Here is a 19,835-nt window from a genome sequence, read left to right as displayed (position 1 = left end):
AAGTAAAATCTGCTAAGAAATTGCAGGGACTTCAAGTAATTTTTCTGTTTGGTTTAAATGATCTTGCTTTAAACTTTGTTTTTTTTTAAATCATTACCATGCCAAGAACAAGGGTCAAACTACTTTACAGTGTATGTGGAAAGTAAATAGATTCTTGATTAGCCCAATATCCTCCAAAATCCAAATATTCTTTCCTGAAATTACTTAAACTAAAGCTTCTCATCTTGGATTTGCAAGCTACATCAACATAAGAAAAGAGGAGTTACAGTCCAACCACCTCACACTACTCCAGATCATTCAGTGTAAGTTTGGCTATTATCTTTCCTTCTGTCATTCATGTGAAAGTCACATTTGCCCCCTATATTTCCTTCCTTTACCGCTCACGATCTCTAAAGTTTGAGCCACCAAGAAAAAGTCTCTTGAGGCTTCTGATTATTTTGCTGGGTAATTGATGTAGATTTTGCCTTAGGCATGTATGACGCAAATACACAAAACTCATCTATTTTTGGAATGAAACAAAGATGATACTGCATTTATCGAGCAACTTACAGACATAACCACCAGTTCTGGTTCAACTTAAATGCCAATTTCCCTTTAGAATTTCCAAAACTTGAAATTAAAGCTTCCAAGTGTTCCTACCCCAACAAAGGGAAGAAGCTGCAGATACCCTCGTTCTCCCTGCATCTATTTAGTGTCCTTCATTTGTACTTTTGCAAAAAACAGGCAGAAACATAACTCCAGTGTTTCTTTTACATTGTACATTTTTGCTCTGTTACAACAATCACTTAGGAAAAAAATGAAACTAAATTTTCCCAAAGTAGGAAAAAAACCCACAGACCATTAATGGAACACATTCACTTACTTGGCAAAGATAGACAAATTAAAAAGCATGCTTAAAGAACGTAATGAGTAATGTTTTGTGCTTTCTCTACATCTTCTGACTTACTGACTAAACAATGTTGCATTAACCAGACATCACTTGAGTCACAAAACAGACTTAGGTCAGGGCTGATATACTGTTTGTTTCTATCTCAGATTTTGTCCCCAGCGGAGTCTTTTAACCAGAGAAAACTCATTTCTAATGTATAGCTGATGAAATTTCCCTACACTATATTTCACTTTATTTTTATTTTTGTAAAGAAAGATAACCCCTTTAAGAAGTTATATATATATAAAAACAATATAAAGAGCATTATGGCTGTTGTTCAGCCAATATATACAACACTTATTCTATTTGGATCAGAGTTCTTAAAGCCTTTGAAGAAAGGCAGCAGTTTAGATACTACTTGTTCTTAACATTCAGAAAACAGAAGTGAAAGAGTCTGGTAAATTTATGGCTAAAACCTTGTTTAACAAATATGGAAGAGGCTTGAAAAGTACTCTGAGAAGTGACAGAATCTCTTTGCTATACAGATCAACTCAGTAATTTTCGTCGAATGGGAAGTTCTGCATGACTAAACAATGAAAAGACAAATATGGGTAAATTGTTGGTAACTCACATCTCCCTTCACAGAATTAAGATTGTCCACTGATGCATATTCAGAAGACTGCTTTGAATATATAACTTGCCTGCCGTAGCTTTTGGAAATCTGGTTACCTAGCTCGAACACTATGAAGCTGACATTTACTGTATGTGCAATTATGGAATATACAGTGTCACTGCTTTCAAATGTCACCTCTTTGCCACAGTTCTTATCTTGCAGAAAATGTCCTTGCCTCCCTTGAGATAAGTGGCCTTATTCAACTAGTACCAATGAATAGTGGCAAGATATTTACAAAAGCAATTAGCTCTTCTGAGTGCCTAATTTGACATCTTCAAAGGGTCTCACTTTAAGAATGAAGCTGTCAAACCTCTGGAGAATAAGCCCCATTGTAAGGGTCACCTTGTCTCAAGGTGGCACCTAAAATTTTTACTCTTAAAAAACGTTGGTTCTCTTTCTTGTCTGTATTATGTTCACATATAATTCTCTATGATAAGATACAGAATGGAGGATATGTGTGTCACCTTACTCACAGGAGCTGATAAGGGAAATCTCACAAGACTTTACAAGAGGAGTAATAAACCAGACTTTTTTGTAGGATTGCAATCCCTCCTCTCCTTTTCTAAATACAGGTAGTGCTAAGGTTGACAGTGTGTGTTTGGCTTATACTAAGGTCAAGTTAACAAATTTTTTTTTTCCTGTATATACCAATATTTTCACAGTACTAATAAGCACTTACTACTAATTTGAAGTACCCTTTTCCATTCTTAACAGAGCTTGCATCCATTTTGCAGCATTTGGCATTTAAAAATAAATAAATAAATAAATAAGTGTTTTATACCTCTCTTTATGTCAGTCTTTATTATAAAGGTTGATTTTATTAACTTTGTTGGAAAGGTTCTGAAGAAAAAAAAAATCAAGATTTGTCATTTTTCATCCAAAACTCTCCTCATTGGCTGTCATCCCTTCTGACTTGAATAGTTTCTCCACTCCAACATTAAATTACGAGAGAGGGAGATAACTAGAAAAAGATCCTAAAAACTTTGTGTCAAAATTAATCTTATTACTAGATATTTTGGAATGTAAATTCATCAGGGCCACCTCTGTGAGAGACTGTATGTGTATGCAACTACGGCAATGCAGATATAGTTCTAAACAAACAAATATAAATGAGTAAATTCACTTTCCTTGTCTGGATATTTTTTTTACACACGTGCAAAATTGACTCTTATGGTCACAGTTTCTTTGAACTCTGCTATCTGCTCTAGGAAAAAACTCTTTATTATAAACAGTGCAGATGGTTTCAGGGGAATTATTTCTGCTAGAATAAGGAGCAATTTTACTTGACCTATGAAGTCAATATTGCAGTGAAGCTTTGGTCTTAAAATGGGAACAACTGGAAAATTCGTTTTGTGATTTTTTTTAATAGAAATCTTATTAAATGTTTTCATTTCATAACAGTGCCTACAGATATTCCAAGTCTGCTGCTGAGGAAACTTGTCCATTGAGTAAAACTTCACAAAACCTCACAAAAATTTTCTCCACCAGAGGTACAAACACTGAAATTTTTAGATCACATACAGAAAGAAGAATAAGCTAACATGCACAGTGCCTTCAAAACAGTATCTACCGTGAACTGGTAATGCTCAAGAATGCATCTTTATTACTACCATGTGCTGGGTAAAAAGTTCTCTTCTCGGGTTTCATTGTCTCTAGTGTTAGGTACTTTCTAATGTTCACTGCACACAGCTGTGGAAAAGACAGCAACATACAAAGACTTAAGAAAAAAATAAGGAAAAATTAGGTTTAAATGTCAATCATAGTTTGCTGTCATATATATACAGCAATGATGAAATAAAATAGTGACCTCTAAGTGGTTGCACTGTCAGTTTCAAGAATTAAGATGAGCCTGAGCTCATTGTCAGCTATGATTGTCAAAAGTAAGGTAGCAGAGACACTAATATGAACCTCAGATGACAGTTGTATTATGAATAAGAGATGAAAAAAACCCAACGAACAAGAAAAAAGGGTTTTCTTCTGCTTAATTGGGACCACAATGATATTGCTTGACAAGAATTTTATTTAACAGATGTGTTTAAAATGCTTCAGACTAAATGTGATGTGAAAATTATTTTATTGTTTATAGATTTACTGAACAAACAGCTATAGTAATTACAACTATGTCTCACCATGGAAGTTTGATTTTGAATATAGAAACAAGACCTTATTGTTACCTTTGGAAGTATAGTCCACAACCCAGTTACTGACTGCAACAGAAAGATTTCTTTCAACCTTTACAGTCACAAAAAGCAGTCTGTATTTTTTTACTTCCATTTTATTACAGCTTCTCTTTACTCATAGCACTTTGAATGCAATCTACTTGTAAAGAAAAACACTTTCTGCTGCATTTGAGGTATATATACGTGCAATCAAAGCTGCATCTCAAATTTGTATTCATGTATTTCAGATAACATTACCTTGGCTAATGCTACTGCAAATAAATGTGTAGCCATAGCAGCAGAGAACTTGATGCAGGCTGCAAAGCCTGACTGAAAACTTAGTGAATAATGCAGCTTTCTGTGCTGCAGTGGGCTCTTTGCTGCCTTGGATATGCTGCTTTGTGTATTTGAACTTAACTAGGTTGAAATAAATGTGCAAGCTGTAAATATGCCTTGACTGTTGTTGTAAATAACTGATAAACTCAGATCAGCCATAGCTATTAGCTGCTTGAAATGATCTTCTAATGTGCAAAATCCTGATCATTGAAAATTAAGTGTTTTCTTCTGCTCCCTAAATAAAATAAAAAAAGCTCCCCTGTTAGATGCTATTGAACCAAAACCTTATCGAAGTACAACACCAAAACTATACTAATAGTCTACTTGTGTCATACAGTGCTCTGAATGGGAATTACAGCAAAAGCATATACCACAATATTTACTGCAGTTTATGGCTCTTTGCAGTTAAAGCAAACTGCAACATTAACAGCTAGTTTTGAACACAAATGTAGTTCAGTTGTTAATTTAAAAACACAAAGCACCATGAATGGAAACAAAGGGAATAAATATACCAATCACATCTACGTCAACAAAAATCTACAGAAAATTATTTGTGTTCTTAAGGTACGAGAGCATCTCCAAGATCTAGCAATTCCAAATGTATATTATTTTCATTAGTTATGCAGCAGGGCTTTTCCTCAGCAAGAAATTATCTGACTTGATGGGCCTTGTCACAAGCAGAAAAAATACCATTGGTAATTCTGATCACAGAAATAGAGTAGATTTAAACTTGACAAAACCCACATACCATGTTAGAAAGAGACATTCTGTTCAATAAAAGAAGAGTGAGGTAGGACTAAAAATAAAATAACACACCCAAGAGGCCACCCTGGGATGCAGCATGAGAACCAGTACTCCTTTTTAATCAGAAATACCAACTAAAGACCACCAGAGCTTTCTGGGAAGCTCAACAGATCATGAAGAGGAAAATGGCCAACCAATGGCTAGCGTTCCACTAAATTTAGTATCCCTCCTTTTTTACCTTAAGCAGTCCATTTAGTTAAAGGAAACAATTTCAGTTCTCAGTTCTAGAGCTAAGGAGCGTTGGCTTGCTTCTCTGTATTACTTTGTTTTATAGGGCTTGGCTCAGCCTCATGAGCAAGTGTTAGTTTGGTACCTTGAGCAGCATTGTACTGTGGATGACAATGGCAATGGCTACAGAGATTTCCTTCCTGCTTCCATTTATATTACAGCTATGCAGAAAGTGTATGTTCTGGCTGTATTTCTCTCCCTTGCCATCCCCTGTGAAACACGGAGCCACTGCTCTAGTTCCCATGTATGCTGGGGTCTCACTTGTATTCCACTTTTTTAGAGAAATATCTTTAACCATAAAGACTAAACCAGTTTTTATTCATTTGCTTGGTTTTGTTTTGAAACAAAAGAGATTAGCGAGAACTTGATGGCATCGGCCCAACAGATTGCTACACTCTGATTCAGAGGACAGACATTTCAAGTCAGGCTTGTAATTCTTTTTGACTGCATGATGAGTCAAAGAAGTTCATCCTTGGTTCATCCTAGTTCATCTGCAGTGTGTATTAACAAAGTATATCTACCATAAGTGAATGTTAGTCTCAGCAGAAGCAGCAGTAACCAAATCAGTTAACTGGTAACCCAAACAGCCAAAACCAGTACAGAAGCAAACAAGGAAAGTTCTTGAATTGCTGCTCGAGGACTTTTATCAGTCTCCACATATTCTAAGCTTAGAGTAAGCCAGTGGCTTTTTTTGCTGTGATACAATATTTAACATCCATTTGAAACTTTAGGTTGGGAAAAACACCGAATCAATGAAAGACCAAGCCAATACTTCTGTCTAATGAAATATCCCATTTTTTTTGAAGTGGGCTGAAATCACAGACTTCTTGCTTATACAGTGTATATGTAATAAACCGTTATATACAGTATTCATCACTTACTATACACATATACATAGAAAGAATACGTTATTGCATATGTATCTATATTAGATATAAAGTGCAAGAAAAAATGACAGAGAGGATAACACTGGAAAAAACCTGACATAATACATTGTCGAACTCAGAAACAGAAAATCAAAGAAACTTTATCATTATAATTCTTGCTTTGACTGGCCACATTGTTAACTTCAGTGAGGTTATTATTATCTAAAAATAAACTTTGACACTGAGGTTCTAGTATTCATTCTAGATAGTACGCAACATACATAATTTCTGATTTCCCAATAACAATAAGTTATTAAAAGCAAATTCTTAACTTACCTACACAGACTTTGAATAGCAAAAAAAAAAAAAAGTTCACCCCAAAGCTGAACTCGGGGCCACCAATGACCATATATTTCTACCAAAAAGCCAAAAAGGCTTTGATAAGTGAACTCACCATAATCTACACCGAGTTTAGTGCTCTGTTTGGTTCAAGATAGGAAGATGTAACATGTAGATGTTGTGACAACTATCAACCAACCAAAAACATAATAATAAATTAGTTAAAAGAAGCTCTGAGTTGTATTATCCTTTTCCTGTTCTAGCAAGACAAGTGAAAGAAAAGCTGAATTCATTTTAAAATGTCTTAGAATCAGATTGTCTCAAAATGCTCTATGGAAAAACTGACTTTGGTAAAAACAACAAAAAATCCAAGAGTTTACTTTCACTCTTCTCTCCAAATCAAATGTCTGAACGTCAACCTTCAGTACCAAATTATATCCATCTGATTTACAAATCAGTCCCCGGGTTAGACTAAGGTTGTGCAGAATTAAAATCAGTGGGGTTTTTTGGTTTGTTTTTGGTGTTTTGTTTTTAACCAGAAATACAACCCTAATGTTTGTGCAAATGCAATTAGTTTGAAAACTGGAAACTACACTGTCTGTCCACAGACAGATAGATAGAATGGGTTGAAAAGAAGCAATATTCAACATAACTGCTCTTACAAGCAGAAACACTTATAAGATAAATTCAGATGTGCTCTGTAATCATTATTCAAATATCAATGTTATGTGCTAGACAAGCACCTGTCAAATATACTTGATTCTTCTTTGAGCCAATTCTTATAAGTGAATTAGTTATCTTTAAACTGTCCTTCCAGCTCTATTTTCTTTAATTTTGCATTTAATAATGCCAAAGTGCTATAAACACTTAAGAAATAAACACTTAAACATGAGGTATAATTAATATCATCAGTTCGATGGCACCTGCTTTGTAAACTCTACAGTGCATTTAAATATAAAAGGATAATGCATTATACTTAAAAAAATAAGGAAATTCTTTTTCTTTAAGTTTCAATGAAAATTTTTCTTTAATGGAGGTACTACATATATAAGCCTTTTCCTGAGGCCACTAGTTATGAGCCACTGAAAACAGTCACTCTGGACTCCTCAAGCTTAATTAAAACACAGCTAATATAATAATATTCTGTAGATTGTCTAACAAACAAAGCTAACAAGCACCCACACCCTCATTGTAACTTTTCACATATGAGCAAGTCCTACTGATTACAGTGAGATAGTTCAGGAGTTCATGAATAAACATATGCGTAAGACTCATGCTCAAAATTTGGAGAAGTATTTTGCCATGAAGTAACTGATTAATTTACTATTACTTTGTTGATAAAACATCACTTTTCAATCATACTGGTAAATGATAGCTTAAACCATTCCAGCTAACAAGAAAACCAAGACAAAGAAAAACAGAATGAATGCAAAAAGTTCTCTGATTCGGTATCATAAACACTTAGTAATATTTAAGATGTTCTGCAATCTCTGCTTTCTATTATAGTTCCATAATCCATTAAAAAATCCTTGCATAATTGTTCTTGAGGATTATAAAAGTACTGCATTTAAAAATATAACCAAATTTTAAATAAATAAAAAACCCACAAAAGATAGAAGAGCTTTACAAAGTAATCAATTAGTATAGTTTCAGGATGTGATATTCAGGTGATTCTTAAAAAGCAGGTTCCAGTACCGTTTCAGTATTCCACTAATGCAGAAAATCGAAAAAATCACAGCAGTCTTTTGAAAGCACAGATCAACTACATAAGCTAAGAAGAGCATGCAATTCATGAATATGGTTCATTACCATGGTTACAAGCTTTCAGCACAGGCCGCTGTGTAGTTGGACTGAGATTTTGTAGTATATCTGCAAAAGCAAGGAAACAATGGAAATAAAATACATCTTTGAAAGTTACTGGACTATTGTAACAACATTACTAAGCAGAATTATTTAGAAGTTCGATATTTCTAGGAGTAAAGTGACAGCTACATAGCAGTGAAATAATTTGATTCACTTAGGAGGCGAGATGACCTTTACTTCCCCCATTCAACTATAAGCCCTAAAAAGTTGTAAGTATATGTGGCTGTATCAAAGACTCTTGTCATAATAATCAGGTGATGCTAAGTTCAGTAAACTAATCTTCAAAGTGCTACTGACATAAGCAAAACAGCTTGAACATCCCTGGAAGTTTTCATTGCAAGAAAGAATTAAACCCGATCGCGTTTAAGTTCTAGAGCACTAGACCCATAATGCTTGTAACTTTCTCTGGAAAATAAAATGTAAAATAGTATACTCACCTTTAGACATTGGTGTCCTTTTCCTTCGGTCTCGGAAAGCTGCACCTGATTGCAAGGCCTCCAACAGGCTATCCATCACTCCAGTCTCCTCACCTTCTGTAAAGGAGAGAGAAGGAACCCTCTAGGTTACCATAGCAATATCAAAGAGAAAATAATAACAATAAACAAAAAGAATAAAATATATTAATGGTCTTATTAAAACTATTTATTTCAAACTTAGACCAGGATTTTAACATTCACAAATTGCTCTCTTGCAATTAATCACAACAGATTTGGTCTTGCATACATTGAACTAGGCCAATTTTTATTCCATTCATTTCACATTCCTCTTTCTCTATAGTGAGAGTCAAGAGTAGTTTTAAGTGAAATGTCTTTTCACTCATATTTTCATTTCAGTACCCTTTTGCAACTGCAAATGATCAGTTTCATGTCAGCTTTCAAGAGCTGTCCCATAAATGATTTGCTATATCAGACAAGAGATCATTTCAGTTATTGTTATAAAAAGTTACAGTTGTTTCTCAGCAGGAAGCTGAGTGAACAACATTGGACAGGATAGGATACAGAGTGACACCCATAGGTAGCTTTAATAAAAAGCCATTTTCCCTTCATATTTAATAACCTCTGGTCAATATTAAATAATTGACGTCATTCAGGAAAATTTTACTCATCGCATTACACATGTATGTATAATATCCCCCAAAAGAATCACGAATGTTACTGTGAGATTATAATTAAATGCAAGCATTAAACACCTCACTTTTATTTCCTCAAATAAACACATCAGAAAATGTTAGATTTTTGAACCTTGCTAACCCCTTCTGTCTATGCCTGGGAGGACAAAGAATATAACTCCAGGGATTTACTATGCTATGAAAAATCACCACAGCAGAATAAAGATTTACATGATAGAAATCTCATTATGCCTCACTGGGCAAAACTCCCTAGGTCAAAACACACCTTGGATACAGTCAGACACACCACACAATTCCGCAGTTATTGTGAACAGTGAATATTCAAATCAGGGTCTAAACTAGCTGATGGGTGTAATGAGATGCCATGCCACTAATTTAAGGTATTCTGGAAGTGCTAGACTACAAGTAATGAAGCAAAGCAACCTTCTAGACCTGAATATGGGGGAAAATTGTTATGGGAAACGTTGCTTTCCATCACTATTTCTATTTGTTTCCCTCCTTTAAATAAACTCCATATTTCAACAAGCTTTAAAAAATTTTAGCATCTTTCTAAGGTAAGCGGTTTCAAGGGCAACAAAAATAATTCAGACAAAAGAGCTCAAAGTTGCAGAGAGGAAGGTCTAGCAAAGTACTGTCAAATCAGCACGGGCCAAATCATGAATATGATGTTCTAGAAACAACATTTTTACTTTCATTATTCTACCGCTAAGTCAAGAGCTGAATCTAATTCAGTTTTTGAGGACCCTAAGACTGATTATAATTTAAAAGCAGAAGAGGAAAGCATAACAAAAAGAGGCGCAAGATTTTGGGAACCAAGATATGCAAATCATTATTTAAAATAAAAAAATTATTGTCTCAAAATTTGAGCTTTCTTGTCCAGAAATTAAAGAAAAATGTCCTTCAAATATAACTGAAAGTCACATAGTGGTAATCTCCTCATAAAACAGTAAGAGTTTATATATTCAAAAATTCTAGAGAAATACACATATAAACATATGTAAAGCTCACAACAGATGTTCCCTAACATTGACTCAAACTTAAATCAGATTTTCATAAAAATTTGTCATTTTCTCTGTTATACCAGCAACTACTTTATTATTTACAGAAGGATCAAAATAGTTTATTTTGTGCAATTGTATTACAAATTGCATTTAGTTAGCACTTCTGTTCCTTTTACTTGCATTTTTCATAGAATCATAGTATCATTTTGGTTGGAAAGGACCTTTAAGATCATCAAGTCCAACCATTAACCTAGCACTGCCAAGTCCACCACTAAACCATGTCCCTAAGCACCACATATACATGTCTTTTAAATACCTCCAGGGATGGTTACTCAACTACTTCCCTGGGCAACCTGTTCCAATGTTTGATAATCCTTTCCATGAAGAAATTTTTCCTGATATTCAATCTAAACCTCCCCAGGCATAACTTGAGGCCTTTTCCTCTCATCCAATCACTTGTTACTTGGGAGAAGAGACTGACATCCACCTTGCTACAACCCCCTTTTAGGTACTTGTAGACAGCAATAAGGTCTCCCCTGAGCCTCCTTTACTCCAGATTAAACAACCCCAGTTCCTTCAGCTGCTCCTCATAAGACTTTAGCTCTAGACCCTTCACCAGTTTCGTTGCCCTTCTTTGGACTTGCTCCAGCATCAAAATGTCTTTCTTGTAGTGAGGGGCCCAAAACTGAACACAGTATTCAAGGTGCGGCCTCACCAGTGCCGAGTACAGGGGGATGATCACTTCCCTTGACCTGCTGGCCACACTATTTCTGATACAAGCCAGGATGCTGTTGGCCTTCTTGGCCGCTGTCGCACACTGCTGGCTCATATTCAGCCGACTATCAATCAACACCACCAGCTCCTTTTCCACCAGGCAGCTTTTCAGCCACTCTTCTCCAAGCATTGCATGGGGTTGTTGTGCCCCAAGTGCAGGACCCGACACTTGGCCTTGTTGAACCTCATACAGTTGGCCTCGGCCCATTGATCCAGCCTGTCCAGATCCCTCTGCAGAGCCTTCCTACCCTCAAGCACAACAACACTCACGCCCAGCTTGGTGTTGTCTGCGAACTTACTGAGGGTGATAACTGAGATCATTAATAAAGATATTAAAGAGAACTGGCTCCAACACTGAGCACTGGGGAACACCACTTGTGACTAGCTGCCAACTGGACTTAATTCCGTTCACCACAACTCTTTGATCTCGGCCATACAGCCATTTTTTTTTACCCAGCAAACAGTAACCCTTCGTTCTTCTCTTTTCTCTATACTCCGTACTACCAGACTAGTTAACTCAACAACCTTACACAAGAGAGCTATTCACAAAAAGAAATAATGGAAAATTATCAAATATTATTTCATTTTTAATAACTTTTAAGTACATTTATTTTCTGTACAATACATGGCAGATAGAGAATAAACATGAAGACTGAAATACAGATTTTTCTCTTGCTTTGCGTTTGGTATAACATGCTGTATTACCCTGAAGTTTGCTCTATGACTAATGGACTATCACAGCTATTAATACCGCTTGGAATGTACCTTAAAAAAAATTACTGAGATTATGTATTGAGCTTTCTGGGTTTTTTTTGTTTTGTGGTTGTGGAGTTTTTTGTGCTGGTTTTTCTGTTTGTTTGGTTTTGGTTTTTGATGAAAATACTCATGTCTGGAATGAAAACACTCAGTGAATCGTTTCAAACCTAAGTGATGCTTGAAGAAATTTCGAGGCCAAGACATTAGTTACATTAAGGTACATGAATGTTGGACGAAAGTTTATAAGGATTTTGGGTAATAGTAATTCAAAAAAGATTCAATAATAAAACATTCCCCAAAATGATACCATAAATGTTCATGGAAAGGAGTTCACAAGCTTTGTTTTCAGAAGTAGGAATAACAGAAGAAAAATTTCAATCCTATTTCAGCATGTCATCTCTTTCGTTTTAAGCCTATCCAAGACTACTATGGATTTCATAGTTATTTCAAAAATTTAACAGTTTTCAGCAGAAAAAAATCCTGGTGCATAATCTGCTATACTATAAAAAGACCCATTAAATAAATTAAAAAAAAGATTTTAAATAATGGAATAGAAATACTGCAAAACCACGACTTTTCGTAGCATAGCTGTAACATATTTATGGGTACTATCTGTTTTTCTTACTTATCTCAAATATACTGTAGTCACAAACTGGATTATAGATTAGTGCTTCCATTGACATGCAAAACAGTTAACAGAAGAATAAATGGAGTATTTAGAAACTCGAATTAAAAAACTCCTCTAGCAGTTTTACTGTATGCATGGATGTATTGAAAAAAGTTAACCACTGCAAATAAAAACACTCAATAATCTATGAACCCAAAACATGCAGAAAGCCTGTTTTTCAAACTTCTACACTTTCAGTTAGGCTCCAAATTCTGGTTTCTGATGCCTATGCCAACAGTTGACTGTGACAACTTCTACGAAGTTACACAGCTAACTATTAACACCCATGCTACCTATAACATTGTCCGAGTTTAAATGATGGAAAGTTTAAGAAATGAAAGCGTACCATGCAGTATTTAGAAATCTTTTAAATTGTCCTGTTATAACTGCACACACTGCTACAGTGACAGTGCAAGACTCGCAAATATTGTTCAATATTAACAATTCCTATGGGACCTTTAAATCGGCTTTCACAGGCTGCTGCAGACTGTTGTCACCAGTCCCAACTGGCTTCCTAATTAGTTAAGTGTATCAATCTTTTGACATCCTAGAACTAGTAATTCCAGTTGGCTTGCAGATAGCTACACAGTCCACAATAATTCCTTTGAGAAATATACTCTTTTATGATCTAAATGATCTCTTTTCCTTCAATTGCAGAATAAGAGATTTAAATACTTTTTAATATCATACCTAATTAAAACTCATACAACTGTCTTTTAAATACCATCTAAAGCAGAAGTAAACTTACCAAAATAGCTGGTAAGTATTGCCCTTGACATTTCAGTGCCAATTCAGATATAAACTGCCTCATTTCATAATTACGTCTTTAAAAATCTTAAGAATATTCGAGACCCTTGTCCTTTAAGTGAGCTGAGTATCATAAGCTTTACAGTACAACTTTAATATGTCTTATGATGATAGCAACAAATACTGCAGTTAGCAATGACTCCTGCATTTTATGTACTTATGAAGGAACAAATGATATATATTACAATTCCAGGAGCAGTCATCTGTTGACATGATGGAATCACGAATATCATTAGTAATATGGTTTTAAAATAAGAGTGGTGCAATAAGATCATTTTGGATTAAAAATGCTTCATTTTTACAGTTTCTCTGCATCTGTCCAATATAAACTAAAACGTCATACTCAACACTAGGAGTCCAGAAGTTCACTTTACCAGAAGAAAAACATCTAATATGTCTATTTCCTCTTTCAAGGAATCAAAGCTTTATTCAACTACTCCTCTCAAAAAAAAATCTGCCTTTTTTTTTTAATGAAGGAAATACTAAGGAGCTTCAGAAAAAACAAACCAAGAGTTCTTTAGCATGGTTTTTGTTGATGTTGTCTATTTAGCCTGTACACTTAAAAGACTTATCTACAGGGACTTCGACTGTCATTTTCTACTGAGATCTACTTTATGGCATTGCAATTACATACAGCTTTTTGTTACACTGTAAGTAATGAAAAGGATCAGCTCCTAAAGCCAACCTCTGAATACTAAGCCTCATCTGAAAATAAAACTTCACAATTTGTACAAATGTACACATTAAAAACAGTCCTTAATATTTCACAGATGTAACAGAAGTAAAACGGTGCAAAACCTCGCGGGCTACTCATCAAGTTACATGCATTTGCAAAGACTAATTATATTTGTATCATCTTCAAAGTAACTCCAGATATCATGACAGCACTCAAGCTTTTGTATCATTCAAAAACAAACTTGCAGTGCTGAAGCTATTGGATTTGTTTTTCTTGTCTGAAGAATTAAGTCCTGATCTCACAATTCAGTAATTACCAGAGTGAATAGCTTTTTTTCTTCTTGTTTCACTACAATACAACCTGCTTTTTTTCTGTTCAGCTCAGGACATAATTCAGGTCGGATATATTGTATCCAGTTTTTGATCAAGTGAAATTTAATCCCTTCACAGCCTTCTTCCAGGTTTAGCTACATCATGTCCTGCGCCTTAACGTACAAAAATTTCTGAGGCAAGTGAATACCAGGCTTGGCACACTGACAGCAGAGATTTTTCCAGACTATTCACACAAAGAGAACAAGGAGAAAAAGAAAGACACAGCTTTTAACTTTGTTAATGTTGTATCTTTACTTTCAAGACATCATAAAAAGTATTGTATGTCTGTTTGTATAATGATTGATTTCACTAGTACAGCCTACAAAGCAATGGCCAGCTAACTAAAGGTCTCCATGTAAGTAAAAATTGAAGCACAATTCTCTGAACAATGTCACAAGAGGAAAGTTTTAACAATAGTATAGCGTTGAGTGACTTAAGCTTCAGGGAGCAGAACAGCAGATCACAAACAAGGAGATAATTTAAACCATCAATGCAGGAGCGAGCTCCAATGTTTTGGAAGCGGTTCTATCTTTTCAGTCTCAGGCAGCCAGATTCTCTAAAGTATTCATACTGCTGACACATAACAACTTCTAGACCTCTCAGCCCTATATATGAACAGGTCAGGAGACTTTGTGAAGGCTCTTATATTGTCAACATAAAAATAGAAAGCAACCTTAATCTCCAGAGAAGGGAAGGTTTCAAAATGTTTTAACAATGTAACTGCCTAAACTCAGAGTCTTCACTCCAGTGAAATTCAGACACAAACTTATGCAGAAATTGTGGGTAGATGTTAAGTGTACCTTAGTCCAGAAAATGCACAGCATATACAGACTTCAACTTAGAATCATAGAATCTCTTTGGTTAGAAAGGACCTTTAAGATCATCAAGTTCAACCATTAACCTAACACTGCCAAGGCAACCACTAAACCATGTCCCTAAGCACCACAACTACACATCTTTTAAATACCTCCAGGTATGGATGGTGACTCACCACATCCCAGGGCAGCCTGTTCCAATGCTTGATAACCCTTTTGGTGAAGGAATTTTTCCTGATATTCAATCTAAACCTCCCCTGGAGCAACTTGAGGCCATTTCCTCTCGTCCTATCACTTGTTACCTGGGAGAAGAGACTAACACCCTCCTCATTATAACCTCCTTTCAGGTAGTTGTAGGGAGCAATAAGGTCTCCCCTCAGCCTCCTTTTCTCTAGATGAAACAACCCCAGTTCCCTCAAGCCGTTCCTCATAAGACTTGTGCTCTAGACCCTTCACCAGAAACTTGAACTTGCTCTAAGGCTTTGAACTTTTTCTAGTAAAAGCCATAGCACCAATCAGATAACCTTCACTGACAAACGAGTGAAGGAATACATGGCTATCAGTTCGAGTCTCAATAACAGCGCACAGACTAGAGCCATGACTCCTAACAGAACACAGGGGTTCCTTTGATTAAGCCCTGCAAGAACCTTCTTACATTACAGCGAGGAAAAGAAAATTTTTGATGTACAGACAGCAAAGCAGAAATAGCTGCGAAGTGTGCCTTGGATGAAGGGACAGTTCCCTTTCGATTTAACAAGTATTAAATCCAGCTTTTGCCAAGAATATCACTATTCACTTGTCTTTCCTCTGTGGTGACGTCAGGCAAAAGACACATACCAGCCCTTCCCAAAAGGAAAACACAGGTATATACCTCACAGAAATTACATAAACAGACCGGAATCAGAAGAGTTACATTTCTTACTGATGCCCAACACAAAGTAGTAAACCTTTGCTAGTGCTTCAGAGCCCTAGGCAAGTGTACAATAAAAAGGTATGATTTCCCCTAATGACCGATGCACCTATTCCATAAATCTTCTAGCTGAGGAGAGTGAGTTTCACAACATCTTGTTTGCTCTTGCTGAAATTGTTCCATCATTGAGTTATCATAAAGTGCTTTTATGGTACACAAATAGATAGATTTTGACTCTGAGCATACGAATGAAAGTGTGCCCCAAGTTCCAAAGACCTCAAAAAACAAGTGAAATGCAAACTAAGGATTCATCCGTTGTGAATCCTGAAAGACAACTGTCTGTTTCAAATCAGTTGTTGAAATTAAGGTTGGTAACTACACCAATTTAACCTCCACAAGATAACTCATATCACAAAAACCAAAAGGCAAACTGTGGTTTTAGAGGTGGTTCTGTACCACAGAGATACAAAAATACTTCAGTGATGTAAGGTACTTATTACCACATCTCAACTGGATCACAATTTCCCATTTAAGTAATGGGATTGATAGTGAAATCATCTTAATATTGAACTTTGCTATAAAAATGTATAAATTTCTAATGTTTATCATGAGTCTACAATTTTTCTGTGACAACAGAAGACAGTCACTGTAAACTCGCTTTCCACTGAGGTTATTCAGGACCATTTATATTGATTCCAGATCCAGTAAAGAGTTTGCCAGAGGAAGCTTTACTGAGAGAGATCCCCGAAAAGTTTTCCTGAGGTAAATTGGACCTTTAGAGGAATAAACAGAAAGCCAAGCCTTTGAAGTGATGTACCCCAAGTAGTGACTTTATCCTGGGGCCTATACTGTAACAGCATTCTTCGTGACCTGGATGACGGGACAGAGTGCACCCTGAGAAAGTTTGCATATGGTGCAAAATTCAGAGGAATGGCTGACACATGAGACGGTTGTGCTGGATCAGGGGGACCTTGACAAGTTGGAGAAATGGGCTGTCAGGAATCTTAATGAAATTCAACAAAAGACCTGCATGTGGTGAGGCATAACCCCATGCACCAGTGCAGGTGGGGGCCAACTGGCTGGAAGCAGCTTTTAAAAAAAAAGGGGGGGGTTCTGTTGGACACCATATTGACCATGTGCCTTTGGGGCAAAGACAACCACGGAAAAGCATTGCCAGCAGGTCAAGAAAGGTGATCCTTCCCCTGTACTCAGCACTGGTGAGACACATCTGCAGTGCTGAGTCCAGGTCTGGGTTCCCTGGAACAAGGGAGACACAAACATACCCAAGCAAAGTCAGTCAAGGGCCACGAAGATGATCAAGGGACTGGAGCACCTCTCATACGGGAACATGCTCAGAGAGCTGGGATTGTTAAGCCTAGAGAAGAGAAGGCTCAGGGGGATCTTATCAATATATATAAATACCTGATGGGGGACTGGGTGAAGTGTAAAGATGACTGAGCCAGGCTCATCTCAGAGGTGCCCAAAGACAGGATAGGAGGCAATGAGCACAAACTGAATTACAGGAAATTGCATTCAAATGTAAGATCCTCCCCCCCACCCCCCAGCTGAGAGTGGTCAAATTCTAGAACAGGTTGTCCATCTACAATGAAAACTCTAAACATGGCTACAATAAAAAAGAGGTTACCTTTCCACTCAGTTCACAGAAACAGTAAATAACAGTCTGAAAATGAAATGATAAATCTGCGTACACACTTACTCTTCTCACCAACTCAACAATACAGGATATTCTAGTAATGTATTATATATTGCATTACCTGATATTTTTAAAGAACCAATTTAAAGACATAATCTTTTTATAACCCTTTTTCTATTCACTAGGGATTCTCCATCTTTTTAGTGGAAAAATAAAACTGCTAAATTAAGCAGAACGCTAAGTTTTAGTTACTTATATTTAATCACTCATAACTAAAATGGATCAACCTTATGCACTGTTATCTAAGATTAAGATTTGATAGGACAGCTAATAGTGAGAACCATCAGGTACACATGAAAAACTCAGTAAGTTTTACTGTTAATGAATGATTTTTGTTTTATTTACATGTCACAGCTCTAACTCCGACGACACTGACAAGAATGCATCCAATCTGTTTTTCAGACTAGCCAAAAACTAGTATTTTCATTAGTGTTGTTTCACAGAGGGGAAAAAAAATCATCTATTATTGAGACATATCAATTAAAATTTCATTTAGAAAGCAGTTAGAACTACTGTAGTAGCATTCTTAACTGAACATAGCTTCTTATAAGAATATATGTAGCTAAAAAGAATATATGTGTGTGGGTGTGTATGAACATCTTGTTTCTTGGTTACCATGTGCCTCTGAAGGAGTTCATTGAGCACACAGACATTACTACTACCATTCAAATTTATAAACAACTGATAACTCAGAAAATATTCACAATGATCACTCATACTGACAGCTGTGCTACAGAGATGAGGGGCTGAAGGAAATTTAAAAGTTATAATTTCTCACTCGTGGGGTGAGAAAGTACATGACTGAGCCTAATCAAAGGAGAGCTTCCGGACAGCTTCAGGTGGACAAGACCTTTATTGTTTGGGTGGCTATAAATATACAAGAATACCCAGGAGGATCAGATCAAAGGTCCACCTAGCCCTGAATCCTCTGTGCACTAGTAGCTAAGAGCAAACATATATGAAAAGAATAGGATAAATATGTAATGATATTTCTAGAATGGTCTCTTGGTCTCCAGCAGTTTCTGATTCAAAGGCTGAGTATTTGCATTTAATAGCTTTCAATAGACAGAAGCTGCCAGTGAAATAAAGTAACTTCTGTCAGCAAGCTTCAGAGCAAGAATATTTTGGTATGCAGCAACAAGACTATACTTCTGTACAACCACTGATGTATTGCTGCATGAAGATAAGTGTCATAGTGAACAGCATAGAAATAGAAGCAGCAGCAGACTCAGTTTGAAGGAAGAGTCAGAGACGTGACCTTCTCTTCTGCTAGCTTTCCAACAATGACAGAGGAGGTTCTTGGCTCTTTTACAACCCTGGACTAAGGAAAGTAAAAATAAAGCATACCCTCCAATGCTTTGGTACAGATATTTATTCCTTCTCTCCTCTGCAACTTGAGAGAAGAAACTTTTGATGATTCAGAAAAAACAGAAAGAATAAAAGCATTTACACATAGCAGGAGTGAGAGTTTAAAGAGGACTCTGATGTCTGCCTCCTTATGGAGGAGATGTGAGGTAGCATTTGGAGTAGGAAATGCTTACTCAAACCAAAACCTACTATCTGCTTAAATGTTAGAGCTCTTAACCCCAAAGATGGCTCCAGAGATATTGAATTTTTTTTTCATGGTAATGTCATTTTTAAATTTGCAGCATTCTTTTCACATTTGTTTAGAAATTTTACTGCTACAACATAAATGACAAGTCTTATGAGAATATTTATCTACAGACATTACTTTAATGACCCTTAATTTTTTCAACAGTTCTGTTTGTTTTGACTATTTCTCTCCCAAATACAGCTGCTGTTTATTTTTTCAGCAGCTTTCTGCAAACTTCAGTTTCACAAATGCCTTTCAGCTTCTTTCTCCAAAGGTTCCACTTCTAAGTAGAATTTTCAGAAAGAAAAATAATTGTTTCTTCTAAACCTCTCATTCTTTTGGAGCTACTACTTAGTACAAACGAATAGCAGCTGCTGCATTCTGAGCCCATGGGTTGCCAACAAGTGCATGAACTACACCTCCATGTTTCAGAAGATTTAGCACCTTTGAGATCTTGTTAGAACATGACTTGTGACTATTAGTTG

The 19,835-nt window shown here is 36.1% G+C and overlaps 1 protein-coding gene across 1 annotated transcript in view; it reads right to left on the bottom strand.

Moving 5' to 3' along the window:
• DIAPH3 (diaphanous related formin 3) overlaps nucleotides 1–19,835 on the bottom strand; it is a 277,067-nt gene that overhangs the window by 62,904 nt on the left and 194,328 nt on the right. The window contains exons 26-27 of the mRNA XM_068421846.1: nucleotides 8,574–8,669; nucleotides 8,083–8,142 (exon numbers count right to left, since the gene is read on the bottom strand). Coding sequence (XP_068277947.1) covers nucleotides 8,083–8,142; nucleotides 8,574–8,669 — 156 coding nt within the window. The remainder of the gene's footprint in view (nucleotides 1–8,082; nucleotides 8,143–8,573; nucleotides 8,670–19,835) is intronic.

This window comes from Nyctibius grandis, chromosome 2, assembly GCF_013368605.1.
Source record: "Nyctibius grandis isolate bNycGra1 chromosome 2, bNycGra1.pri, whole genome shotgun sequence".
Classification (NCBI taxonomy): domain Eukaryota; kingdom Metazoa; phylum Chordata; class Aves; order Nyctibiiformes; family Nyctibiidae; genus Nyctibius; species Nyctibius grandis.
The sequence above is the reverse complement of the archived record's forward strand: the minus strand, read 5'-3'. Positions and strand labels throughout refer to the sequence as shown.